We start from the raw sequence: 14,428 nt of genomic DNA on the forward strand, positions 1-14,428 counted from the left end.
AGCGGGAGAGCAGGAGAGGTCTGCTGTGCCATGTGGGTAGCTCCCTGGCTGGCAGGGATAGAACTAGTATTGCAGAGGCTGCTGATAGCTTCACAGTGCTGTGCTTAACCCTTTGCACCACCAGAGAGGCCCCACAAATAGAGATCTAAATGAAACCAAGATCCAACCTCAAAAATAATTACCATTTGTCAGTTAACATGTTTTTTCCCTAGATATTTATTCTTATTTCTTTTGTAATATACTAACGTAAATTAGACTACTCATTTTCAGGAATTCTGTTATACTAAATAACGGTAGAAATGAATCTTAAAAATTCTATAAAAAATAGGCAGTTGTGTAAATAGAGGAATTTCTAGCTAAAGAAGTAGCTAAGGGAATGGCTGAAATGTGTTTGTTTTTGAGCAGTTGATGGGATAAGACTTCCTAACCTTGACAGAGTGAGCTGAATGCCTTATATCTCAAAGCAAGATCTTCAATTCTGCAACATTTCTTCACTCAATCTTATAATTGTCTCAATTCATGTGGGCACTTAATCATTTCTATTCTGGTAAAGGCTTTATGTTGGTATTGCTATAGTATTAATATAAGCTTTCTTCCTTACCCGTTTCCATGTTAGGTGATCCCAGGGTGCTGGGGGAAAAAATTAGTTCTTTCGAAAGTAGAGCTTCATGAGTATAATAATACAGGGTGAATTATGATGTTTCCGAAGACCCAGCCATTTGAAATATGACTATATAATTTGGTTGGGTCTAAGTCAGAGCTTACCCAGGTAGTTGTCATCTGTTGACTTTTCCTAACTTTAGACAAGATCAAGAATAATGGAGATGATGTTTCTGACATTTATCACTTTTTGATGGTTATGGTGTTGATTCTAAGAGTTGGACTCTTATTTCAGATTCTGGAGCTTCAATGTTTTGGCAGGTGTACAAATCCGATAGGGTTATTGTACTAGGGATTTTTTCCATCTATTGGTATAAATCTTGTTGTTTGCCCTTTCCTTTCTACATTCTAAAAGTCTGACCACTCATTTCTCACCCAACGTCCATCAAAAAAATAAAATTACTTCTTTTTTAATGAAAGGAATGAGTCAATTCTGATCTTCAAGAAGCTTTCACTTTAGCCTAGAAAAAAGACAGGTTCATATCTTAAGTTCTCAGGAATGCAGCGTATTAATTGGTACATACAAACAGAGATTTTTTTCTAAGAAAAGGTTAATTTGTGAATGATAAATAAAGCTCAATTTTGGCAACTTCTTGAGAATGAGTTATCTGACCTCATGGCAGAACAATCAGTGTAACTTTGGACGCAGTCATTTCTTTGAATGAAGACTTTGGGTAGTCTGTAGTAAGACAGTTATAATCTCAGGATTTGTATTTAGAGGCTCAGAGATAGTGAATTTAAAAAGGCCTTTTAGGTATGCATATTTGGAGACAGACTCAATTATGCTCTTATGTTATATGTAACAACTTTCAAGAGAATCCAACCAGATCTTAAAGATAATGATAAAAGTAGTAGCACCCTTTACTTAAATATAATTACTTTTGAAATCTTGTAAATAAATACAAAGATGGGCCATGTATTATGTATTATTAAATGGTTTTTGGTGTATATTGTGATTAGGAATTAATTCAGAATGCAGAAGATGCTGGGGCCACAGAAGTTAAATTTTTATATGATGAAACTCAATATGGAACAGAGACTCTTTGGTCAAAGGATATGGCACAATATCAGGGTAAGAATAAAAATTAAGAACAAATTTTATTTTATATACTAACAGGTTATTTTTAGTGATTTATAATACTCTGTTTAATGAACAACTTTGTACTTTACATCTTGGCATATTTAATGTCACTTACTCAGATGTTTGTCTCTACTTTTGGTGAGCAGGTATCTCTGCTAGTTTGTATTTTTAGAAAAGATTAAAAACCTCAAAACTCAAAACACAATAACCAGCAATATAAATACATGATAACTGATTCTATCAACTTGTATTTTATATTATGAGTAAGACAAAAGGACTTTCCTTGTGTGTGTGTGTGTGTCTGCATTTGGAAAGACATTGTAAGAGACTTTATTTTCATGTATTATTTTCTACCTTTAGGATACCCTTGAAGTGTTTTGAAGTGAGTTGGGAGAAAGACCGAGGAGAGTTTATCTTTTTATATCACTTCTTCCTAATCACCTCATCTATCTTTTGGCACACTTAGGTTGTTTCCATAGCTTGACTATTATAAATAATGCTGCAGTGAACATAGGAGTACATGTATGCTTTCGAATTAGTGTTTTTGCATTCTTCAGGTAGACACCTAGGAGTGGACTTGCTGGATCATATAGGAGATCCATTTTTAATATTTTGTGATAACATGGACAGAGCTGGAGGGGATTATGCTAAGCAAAATAAATCAGAAGGAGGACAAATACCAGATACAGTCGCTTCCATGTGAAATATAGAGAAGCAAAACAAAGGGTCAAATAAAACCAAACCAATAGCAAACTTTAGAAATCTGACTAGAACTGAGGCTACCAGAGAGAAAAAGAAATGGGGGGAGAAATAGGTGGGGAGGACACACAATGGATATGGTGGAAGAGTATGGGTATATGGGTATAAGGTGTGGTAACAGCACCTGAAAGGGAGTGATCCTGTGCCTCTAAATTATATATGGGTTGAAACCAGTTACCTCAACAGCAACAACACAAGATCACAGATAATAGGAAGATGAGAGACAATTAAGAGAATCATAATCAATTGACACCTGATATGTCAGTCTTACTCTCTGAAGTGTTGTGTTCAAAAGATTTGTAACTTTTAATATATAGCTCTAAAGTCAACAGTATGGTTGTGAATAACTATGATAGAAAGTTATTGAGAGAAAGAAGGATCAGTTGAGACTTTTCTGGATGTATTTTTAAAGAGATGTGAGTCCTAAATGACACAGAAGCATTAATTCCAAAGGGCACCTGCATGCCTATGTTTATAGCAGCACTATTTACAATAGCTAAGCTATGGAAACAATCCAAATGCCCAAAAATAGATGACTGGATCAAGAAGGTGTGGTACATATACCCAATGGAATATTACTCAGTAATAAAAAAGATAAACTCATGCAAGTTGCAGCAACATGGATAGAGCTAGAAGGGATCATGCTTAGCGAAATAAGTCAGAAAGAAAAAGAAAAATACCGGATGGTCTCACACATAGCAGGAATTTATAAAACTTAAATAAGAGACCAGGAAAAAGACTAATCAATACAAAGTAAAAATCAAAATCAACGAGCAACTATAAACCACAGACACGCTACGGGGAGGTGGGGAGAGGGACAGGCAGGGAGAGGAAGGACTAGAGTCAGAATAAGGTGGGGGGTGCCATTGTATGGGGAATATAACCATAATGAAAATGCATACATTGTGCAAAGATGAAAAATCATGTAAGAATTATATAAAATAAAATATTTAATAAAAAATAAAGAGATGCAAGTCATATTTTTAAGAAGATGGTTAATGATTTAGAAGGCTAATCCATATTATTAAATATTTAAACAGTAAATATTTAGCATTTAATACAGCTCTCATATATTCATTCTTAGGTCTAGTCTGTGATATGAAAATTGCATTTTTAAATGTATAAAGATATATGATGAGACCAATCAGGAAGTTTTCTTTCTAGTCCTGACTTCTACTCTGAGATTTTAGGCAAGTCATCTCATCTCCTTCCATTTTTATAATAGGATTAAACCTTACAACATTCCCTCGCTCTGAAAGTCTATAATTTAATGTAACCATTGTTGATACATACCAGATATGAAGATGAGGGTCTTTTATGTCCTGATCCTACACAGGTCTGCCATTTTGTTCATCTCCAGGGACACCCCTTTGTCTAGTGGTAGCTCTGGTAGCTCTGGTTCTTGTAGCTCAGGTCCTCACTGTGATTAAGTAGATTACTGAGACTCAATTTCAATCTGCTCACCTATAAAATGGTAATAAGAACAAAATCTACCTCTACTTATTTTGAGGGTTAAATGACATAGATGTGATAGTGTTTTATGTCTAGTGTCATACTGATACTATATAATTAGTATATATATACTGATACTATATAATTAGTATATATATAATAGTATATATAATTAGTATAATTAGTATATAATATATATATATATATACCTGTAGAACCATAAAGAGAAGCGTATGAAGAGATCCTCAAACTATTTTGCTTCAAAATTCTACCTAATGTGTAGAGTATTTGCTTCTAGCCTTGACTTTACCTTATTTACAGATATACTTTAAATAAGATTATTTAGCCAAGTTTGTGCATAAGTATACTTAGAATTACATTAATTTAAAATAATCTTAAACATTAAACATATGGAAATGATCTTTGATATCTTTATTAGGAAATACTTGCTGAGGGCCCTCTTACAATATTGTCTTTACTGGTAATCATCTTGGATCACAATTTTTTTCCCCTTTTTTGACATTAAGTTTTACAAATGAATGCTCTCTAGTCAAACATGTTTTTGTTCTTTTTTATGGAATGAGATCACAGAGGCTTTATTTTTCTAATCAATTGTCGAAGAATTAGACATCTTTATTAAGCATTTCAGGAATGTGGTTAATTAAAAATACAAGTGAAGGAAATAGAAGTCTTGGACTGTTAGCACTTTCCACGTCATTTCCTGCTGTATTAGGACACACCTTGGCCTAGGTTCAGTAGAAGTGACCTGTCAATGATGCAAGCAGGCCATCACTTACAGAGAACTATTCCAGTCCTAAAATATGTTCATGTTTTCTCTGATAATTACATGATTTGTGACTTTTTCAAGGAATTATGCCTCAAAAATCTATAAATTCCAGGTTTATTCACAATAAGCAACTTTCTACAAGATCCATTAAATAAGAACTCTCTGGCTAGTAAATACTATTAGTGTGTTTGCCCAGAGGTCTCTCATTTGAATGTTTACAAGGAGATGTGGCTGATTATTTCTCTTTCTTGGGTACTCCCTTGAAAGTCCTTCTATAAGACCTTTCCTTCCAGGTAGTCTCATTGTTATTCTCCCAGGGTGTTTATTCCTTTCTTATTTGCTCTTTAAACCAAGAGCATACCCTTTTGACCAAGACAGGTCAAATCTTGGATATCTTTTGTATTTATTTGTATTTACTTTTTATTAAGGTAGTGTTGTTTACAACACTGACTCAGAGGCATAGGTTCATACCTCTTGATTTCGAGGCCATAGAATTACCTGCTCAGATCTATGTCACCACACCATACCCACTACCAAGGTACCCACTGTTCTCCACCATAGTGCTTTGTGCCCCTCCACTTTGTTTTCTCTTCTTCTGCCTATCTTGTAGCCTCAGTTGATGTGGGGTATTTTAAAATTGATCTCAGTGATGGAGATGATTCATTGAGACTCAAGTTGATTGGAGCAAAGGCAAAATATATACTTTTTTCCTAATTCCACAATTATACTTTGATTAAAAACATAAATGATAAACTGGATTATACCTGCTAGGTGCAGGAACTAATTGAAAAGGACTATATCTAGCTGACTTTCAACCCAGTTCTCAGCTCGCTGAAGTAGTTTTGTCAATGTGTGAATACTGCTGCTTTTGACACTGAATAGCCAGTGTAAGAAAAGTGCCAAACGACACTGTACAAGACAGTTCTATTTCACTTTTTTCTCTTTTTCTAGGAGTGGCACTGGTGGTGTAGAGTGGAAAATAGTTTTGATATGTCAAAAAACCTTGGAGAGTGAGGATGTGGACCTTCTTTTTCAGTGAAACACTTTATTTGAATTTTTAAAAACAAGCATTTATTATTTTCCAAATGGTCTGTAAAAGCGAACACACAGCAAAGGGTCAGCTGCTTTCAGTTTGGCAGTAGAAGGAGGGTGGGTCTTCCTTCATACTGGCTGCTCTCCTTCATTCCTGGTAATAGTACCTGGTGTGTCCCTTGCTAGATTTGTGATTCCCTTTCATGGATTTTGGAGTTATGTGAATTCTTCCTCGGTTCTGCTAAGAGGTTCATTTTCAATCCTGGTATTCAGTGTTGTTATTTTTTGCAATTCTTGTTTTTCTGTCTTCATTTGTTTTTTAAAATTTATTGATGTAATATTGGTTTTTTAGCATAAGTTTCTTTATTTTTCTTAGTATCTTATTTGAATTAATTTATTTGACTTTCTTTATTTTTCAAGGTTTCTTTAGTAGCAAATTTTCCATAGTATATTTATAGATAATTCCATTTATAAAAAGTTATTTAAAATGCTATTTAGTAACAACTTTTATAAATTTTCTAGTTTGCTCTGTATTTTAGGTGTCTGAGTGTTGCAGCATCCTTGGTTTTTCCTTTTTGGTCAACAATACTGTATTTCTTCTGCTGATAACCTTTATCATTAATTTGTATTTTTATTTTTACTGTGAAATCAAAATTATAATGCAGAATTTAGTCACTCCATTCATTTCTTACCATTTTTCCATCAAATTAGCAGTTTTATGTAGAGGAAGTTCTGGAAAGAAAACAGAGCACTTTGACTTGCTTCTTTCTGAATACCTGCATGTGCATTTTAACATCCAGGGTCGGCTCTCTATGTATACAACAATGCAGTTTTCACCCCAGAGGATTGGCATGGCATTCAGGAAATAGCAAGAAGCAGGAAAAAGGATGACCCTTCAAAGGTTGGAAGATTTGGAATTGGGTTTAATTCTGTCTATCATATAACAGGTATAGTATTTAGCTTTTCGCTTTTGATGTTGAAAGTTATTTCAGTGTATATTTTGTAATTAGTTGACTTCAGAGATAATACTGTTTTAAAAGGGATCGTTACCAAATTTTCTGTCAGTGGCAAGAATTTTGGCTGGTATCACTGTCTTGAGTTTTATAAAGTTACTATTGTAACTACACCAAAGCTTCATCATATGATGCTAAAAATTCTGATAATGATCCATTCGAATCAGTACATATATTAAATTTTTTATGTGAAGTTTGAAATGTATCTCTTGAAATGCCTATACAGAATTGTTACTCTAGAAAAGTCTATAAATACTATAAATCTTCAGGATTACTATACTATAAATACTATAAATACTATACTATAAGTACTATACTATAAATACTATAAATTATCAAATTTATTTTCACCAATTTTCTTGTGCATACTCTTAAATATCAGGAGGTTAAAGAAGAAAGTAAAATATTTGATGCTGTTTAATAACTGACAAATTGAAGATCTTTGACGTGTTCCTGGTTTCTCCACATTTTCCTCATAAAAAATTTGTTCTTAAACTTTGGAGTATTTTAAAGATTACTTTAAAATCATGTTTTGACTCTAAAAAGAATGAGGTTTATGGTTCATAGTTAAAAGAGGAAATGCTTGAAACTCTTAGTGTAGACATCTCTAAGAATACATGGCTACATTTCCAGAATCAAAGTTCTTTGTATTTTCTATAGTTTTATGATAATTTTTTATGGAATTGGCCCTTGTTGTGGTTTAGCTTCAAACTACTTTTGCATTTTGAACTTGCAGGAAGAGAGATTGAGCTGATAGAGCTATAGCTATAGTTAGGGTAACCACAGAAATTATTGTCCAGAGTGGGATATTCGTGAGAGGAAAGGGGGCATTTATTATTCTCAGTCTACTCATCTCAGTTGGGGTTGCCTTGGGTAAGTGGACTATGTCCCCCCACAGTATAGGCCAATTATATTAAGCCTTTTTAAAAGTTGCATTTACATTTATATCATATAATATTGTTTTAAGTGGTATGAATTATGTTATATAACAAAACTATATTAAAGCATATAGTATAAAACTATTCTGTGAATATTAACACACTCATCTATTTAGCTATTTTCGAGTTACCCCTCTGGTCTGTGACATGTAATGTGGGGGCACATAGATGAATTGTGTAAGTGTGGAGACTGTTACACAGAAATGTGTTGTTTAGAGAGTCTAGCTTACTTCCTCCATGTACATCTCACTAGATTTGTTCCCTGTTGGAGAATGAACACGTTGTTAAAGGGCAGTATTAACTAGAGTGCTATTCCCTGATCTGAGTATTTGTAAAGATCATAGGTCACCTGTCAGGAGTCTCTGTGACATAATTTCAGTAATGGGAGTGACACCATTGTAAAGGGAGTGTAGTCGAGAGTGCATAGACCTCACTGTTGATCAGTTTAGTGGTCAGGTTGGTGGATGTAGCATTCCTTATTTAAAATATCCAAGAGTTTAGAAATTGGTGATTGTGACTTCTGAACCTGCCATAAATGACCATAAGTATTAAAGGTGGACTTTATTGGAATTGTATCTTGCATGAAGGTTAGGTGCTAAATTCAGCATGTGAAGCAAAATGTCAAAATTGCCCTTTGAGCCTTAGAAGGCATTATAGTGAAGAATTTCTCATAATAAAGAGCACATCCCACATATCTAGTTTTTCTATCAGTGTTCAAATAATTGTATGTCCTTGGTTGAGGAACAAATGAAGTAATTTTTATGAATTTTAGGGGCTATGCTATATAAAACATATGTCTTTGAAGCACTGCACTTAGTTCCAGTGTGCTGAGATACTCCTAGCATGAGAGGCACTTCCACTTTGAGAGGCAGAGAGAGGAAGACTCAATGAAGGAATTTATTTCAAAATCACTCAAGAGCATATGCTTTCTGAGTAACATGATGAGCAGAATTGTTTACATGGTTATTTCTCTCCTCCACTTTTTAAAAGAGACTCTATAGTTGAAGTTTAATTTTTAGTGAAGTTTTATTTTGAGCATAGGATACAACTCTGTTCTGTTTAATTGGGTTCCCGTGGCTGTGGGCCTAAGTGTAAATTTCCAGATGTTCTACATATTTTAATTGTTTAGTAAATGTTTGAAGATATACCTTAGGTTTTATAATAATATAGTTTCTAAGCCTGATCCTTATTGAACCAGAGAAATCATTATTCTTAATGTTAAAAGAACTATCTTTAAAGCTGAATTAAATTTGTTTTTAGTTAAATCTATTTTTGAGTCATTTTATGGCTCATGCTTTCTCATATGTAAAATTTTGCTAGTAATTATTCATTGTAATTACAGCTGTCCATTAAACTTCAGAGTTGATCACACGTGCTGAATTTCTCTTTACAGATGTTCCTTGTATCTTTAGTGGTGACCAGATTGGGATGTTAGATCCTCATCAAGCACTTTTTGGTCTACATGAATCAGGCCAATGTTGGAACCTCAAAGATGATAACAAAGAAATCACTGAACTTTCAGACCAGTTTGCACCATTTATTGGCATTTTTGGAAGCACCAAGGAAACGTTTAAAAATGGCAACTTTCCAGGAACCTTTTTCCGCTTCCCTCTTCGCCTGCAACCTTCTCAGCTCAGCAGTAACCTCTACAATAAGCAGAAGGTTCTCGAGTTGTTTGAATCTTTCAAGGCAGATGCAGACACGGTGCTGCTCTTTTTGAAAAGTGTGCAGGATGTCTCCTTACATGTCCGAGAGGCTGATGGAACAGAGAAACTTATGTTTAGGGTGACTGCTAGTGAGAATAAGGCTCTGAAACATGAACGGACAAATTCTATAAACATTCTGGGAACTGCTATAAGTAACTATTGTAAAAAGATTCCAAGCAATAGCATAACTTGTGTAACATATCATATAAATATAGTTTTAGAAGATGAGAATGCTAAAGATACACAGAAAGCTTCTTGGTTGGTGTGTAATGGTGTGGGTGGGCGAGGAATAAGTAGTAAACTTGATGCTCTAGCTGATGAATTGAAATTTGTCCCAATTATTGGAATAGCCATGTGTTTATCGAGCAGAGATGAGGAGGAAAAGGGAGCAATATCTGATTTCTCAGGGAAAGCATTTTGTTTTCTTCCTTTACCACCTGGTGAGGAAAGTAAAACGGGCCTCCCAGTTCACATCAGTGGGTTCTTTGGCCTCACTGACAATCGCAGGAGCATAAAATGGAGAGAGCTGGACCAGTGGAGAGACCCTGCAGCCTTATGGAATGAATTTCTGGTTGTGAATGTTGTCCCAAAAGCCTATGCCACTCTGATCTTAGATTCAATAAAACGTCTGGAGGCAGAAAAGAGCTCCAATTTTCCCTTATCAGTTGATGCCATCTATAAGCTTTGGCCCGATGCAAACAAAGTCAAGGTGCACTGGCAGCCTGTATTGGAGCCTCTGTTTAACGAGCTATTTCAGAATGCCGTTATTTATTCCCTTAGCAATCACTGGGTCAAATTGGAGCAGGCATACTTCTCAGAACTTGATGAAAGTTTAGAATACACAACAGCTGTGCTCAACTACCTCCAGAGCTCAGGGAAGCATATTGTCAAGGTACCAGCAAATCTTGCTGCTGCTGTTCAGCTCACTGCCTCCAGTGCAAAGCCTGTGAGGAAAGTGACGCCAGCGTGGGTAAGGCAGGTGCTAAGGAAATCTGCACACTCAGGATGTGCTGCTGAGAAGCTTCATCTTTTAGAGTTCGTGCTTTCTGACCAAGCCTACAGTGAACTGCTTGGGTTGGAGCTGCTACCTTTACAAAATGGACATTTTGTTCCCTTCTCCTCTTCTGTAGCAGATCAAGATGTTGTTTATATTACCTCAGAAGACTATCCAAGGTATGGATCACACTTTTTTAAATTTAAACTTATTTAATTATATATATTTTACATCATTGTTCAATTTTGCACAGTGTTAGCTTTCTCCTCTCAGGTGTAGTCCCCGTAAAATTCCCACCACCAAATCACCTGTGCACCATCACCATAGTCCTTTGAGTCCCTTGTGTTCTTCCCGCCCTGTTTTGATCCCTCTCCCTCACCCCTGCAGAATGTCTCTGATTTATAGTTGCCTGGTAATTTTGTTTTTTTATGTATTTATTATTATTTTTTCCTGATCCCTTATTTGGTTCCCCTATATTCCTCCTATAAGTGAAACAATCTGATATTTTTCTTTTTCCTTCTGGCTTATTGCACTGAGCATAATCCCTTCCATCTCCACCCATGTTGCTGCAAATGGCATGAGTTTATCTTTTTTGATTGCTGAATAGTATTCCATTGTGTATACATATCACATCTTGATCCTAGTCATCTATTTTTGGGCATTTGTGTTGTTTCCATATCTCATCTATTGTAAATAGTGCTGCAATAAACATAGGAGTGTAGGTATCACTTTGAATTAGTGTTTTTGTGTTCTTTGGGTAGATTCCTAGGAATTGCTGGATATATGGTGGCTCCATTTTTAGTAGTTTGAGGGTCCTCCACATAGCTTTCCATAGTGGTTGGATCAGTTTGCACTCCCACCAGCAGTGCAGGAGTGTTCCTGTTTCTCCACATCCTCACCAACATTTGTTGTTGTTAGTTTTTTTAATATGTGCCATTCTCATTGGTGTAAGGTGGTATTTCATTGTGGTTTTGATTTATATTTCCTTGAGTACAAGTGATAGTGAACATTTTTTCCATATACCTGTTGACACTTGGATTTCCTCTTGGGAGAAGTATCTTTTTAGCTCTTCTGCCCATTTTTTGACTGGATTGTTTACTTTGTTTTTGTTGAGTTGTGTGAGCTCTTTGTAGATCTTTGTGATCAGTCCCTTGTCAGTTGTATGGATCACTCTTTTTAAATGTTTGCTGTTAGTTACTTCTCTGCCCCTACCCACATTTAGAGTCTTTACTATGAAATTCATCCATTACTAAAGTAGATTTTAGATTTTAATGAAAACTTTTGTAGAATATGAAAAGTCTTTGGAAAAATATGAAAAGGATATATTTTTACATTCCAAGGTGAACAAGCATTCAGATTTTTGTCAGTTAAAAAGTTAAGCGGTTGATTTCCTTGGCAATTTCAAAAACAGGTCACTGAAAACAGTGGTTATCAAGTGCTACTATAACTAAGGCTAGTCAATAATGAGTTATTTTGACAAAATTCATTTAAATGAACTAAAGTAATATATTAAGTAATATTTTATAAGTGAGGATAAGCATTTACATTTCAGAAAAATGTTAACTTTATTCTGAGATGTTCAGACTATTTCTGGATTTGGATATAGTGCATAATGCCCTCATGTTTTAAAGTGAAGCCTAGATAATATTTGATCACAAAGTATTATAATGTTTAATATGTCCATTATAATTTATGTAAAAGAATACATTCATTGGTTTGAAATTATATGACTAAAACTTCTTCAACTTAAAATTTTTAGAGGTTTATAATTTCTAATGCTCTTTCCATATTTTAGGTCCCTTTTCCCAGGTCTTGAAGGACGACTTATTTTGGATAACTTGAAACCTCATCTTCTAGTTGCTTTAAAGGAAGCTGCCCAAACCCGAGGTATTATAGTTGATTATAGTTTTTATTTTAATGAACTATTTATAAAAATAGCTTTTATAAGATTTCTGTTGAGTTGAAACTAGATGAATAATTACCCATTTTAGCCTCCAAGTCAGAAATTTCATATAGTTCTACCCATACATTTGTTTTATTTTAAGATGTATCAATACTGAATTCTGACATCTAAAAGAACCCAAAATTAGTAATTGTATTTGAAAGTCTTTCCTGTCATAGTGTATGGTGTACGTTTATAGAAATGTTTTTACTCTTGCACAGAGCTTTTCAGTTTTTCAGTGCTTTCCCATATATTTTCTCATTTGAGCCGCTGGCATCATACCTCCTATCCCTTGTGTTAGTGAGGGCAACTATTGTCAAAAAGATTGCACAGATGTGAGAGAGATGTTAAGTTCAAAGTCATCAGATGCTCACATATGCCTAAAGCTCAGGTCTTTCATCTGTCAGCCTTGTTTTGTTGTCCATACTATCTTCTCCTCCACTGTTTTGTGTGGTTGTGCTGAGTTAGTTTCAGGGAAATGGAATTCAGATATATATATATTATAAATATATATTTAATACAGATAAAATGAACCCCACAATAATGTTAGGAAAGTAGATTCTTGGGGTCTTAGCAAAGGATGGGTATCCTTTATTGAGAATTTTTTTAGGAAAAGGCAGTATGCTTTGGGGAGAAACTTTAATGATTCTAAGTTTAATGTCATCCTTTAACTTTTGAAAGTGCCTTTCATCTTACTGACCTGTCATGATATTGATATATTGGTTAAAATTGTAAAGCATATTCTTTGTGATATGTTTTTTTATAGCCTATATTGTTTTCTTTCCAAAGATAATGAAAAGAGGAAAAGGAAAAGTGGCTACTAATTGTACATCTTTATTCATTTAAGTATAAGAGAAGGGAATTGGAATGAAGGAGATAAATTTAGAATGGAGTCAAAGTGACAAAGTGAGACTAAAGGAAAATGAGTATATAAATCTGTTTGCCATAAAGAATCTGTCATTTTGAGGTAGTAACTGTGACATTGATTTTTCATGATCTAGATAACTCAAATTGGAAATTGTTGTCTTCATAGTAGTCTTTTTGGGAGTCTAAACACAGTTTCCTATAATAAAACCTATATTCTTTGTTCCGAACTTTTAAAATTTTTATTTTTCAAATTCTCTGTTACATTCTTATATAAAACTTTATATTGATATGTAATGTACATACAGAAAATTACAGATATCATAAAATAGACTTCAAATTTTACAAACTGAAAAAATCTAGGTCAAAGCCAGAAGAGGATTGTCAATGCCCAGAGGCCTCTCTTAAGCCTTTTCTAGTCATACCTACCTAAGGGTAACCATAGTCGTGACTTTTTATAGTACAAAATAATTTAGTTATTATGCTTTCTACAAAAGGAATCACGGGATATGTACTTTTTGTATCTGCTGCTTTTACTGAGTCTTGCATTTTTGAGATCCATCCAGAATGTTGCATGTAGATCTAGTTCATTCTTTCTCATTGCTGTGGTATTTCCTTAAATGTTTACTATATTACTTTCTTTAGAAGATAATATTTTTTTTGCTAATGACAGTATCGGAGATAGATATAGATTTGGAAACCAGTCAAAAGTTATTTAGAACCAAATCAAATAACAAAGGTAGAAGACCAAAAGACCAATTTTACTACCAAATTTTCAAATACCTTGTGAAAGAGGGCGTGGTCACAACTTGATTCTGTGGCCTTAGCCGAATGGGGTTTGTTGTTTAATGTTTAGGGATATTTTAAATATGTTTTAACTTAGGTAGACTGGTACTTTGCAATGTTGAGTCTTTGTATGTTTTACATATCCTTTTATCTATTATGGATTCTGGCTTGTTATTTTGCCATTATAATGCATGCGCTGTATTTTGTCTCATTCTTGGTTAGATTTTTTTTTGGACTAGATGGGGCATCTTGGATCTTATTTTGATTGGTCCCCATAATGTGTGACTCAGCTCATCCATGGTCATTTTTCTTTATGTTGTTTTAAGTGTTAGGCTACCATTCTCTCAATTATTTAATAATCCTGATCTCTATCCTTTTCAGTATTTTTATCTGGCCATATTGGTCATGGATAAT

At 34.4% G+C, this 14,428-nt stretch overlaps 1 protein-coding gene across 1 annotated transcript in view; it reads left to right on the plus strand.

Annotated features, from left to right (window-relative positions):
• Positions 1 to 14,428, plus strand: part of SACS (sacsin molecular chaperone) — a gene marked incomplete at both ends in the record, with an annotated part of 46,986 nt that overhangs the window by 10,691 nt on the left and 21,867 nt on the right. The window contains 4 exons of the mRNA XM_084234887.1: positions 1,621 to 1,732; positions 6,572 to 6,718; positions 9,116 to 10,601; positions 12,218 to 12,309. Of these exons, the coding sequence (XP_084091013.1) occupies positions 1,621 to 1,732; positions 6,572 to 6,718; positions 9,116 to 10,601; positions 12,218 to 12,309 (1,837 nt within the window). The remainder of the gene's footprint in view (positions 1 to 1,620; positions 1,733 to 6,571; positions 6,719 to 9,115; positions 10,602 to 12,217; positions 12,310 to 14,428) is intronic.

The sequence above is a fragment of the Talpa europaea genome (assembly GCF_964194135.1).
Source record: "Talpa europaea genome assembly, chromosome: 6".
Taxonomy (NCBI): domain Eukaryota; kingdom Metazoa; phylum Chordata; class Mammalia; order Eulipotyphla; family Talpidae; genus Talpa; species Talpa europaea.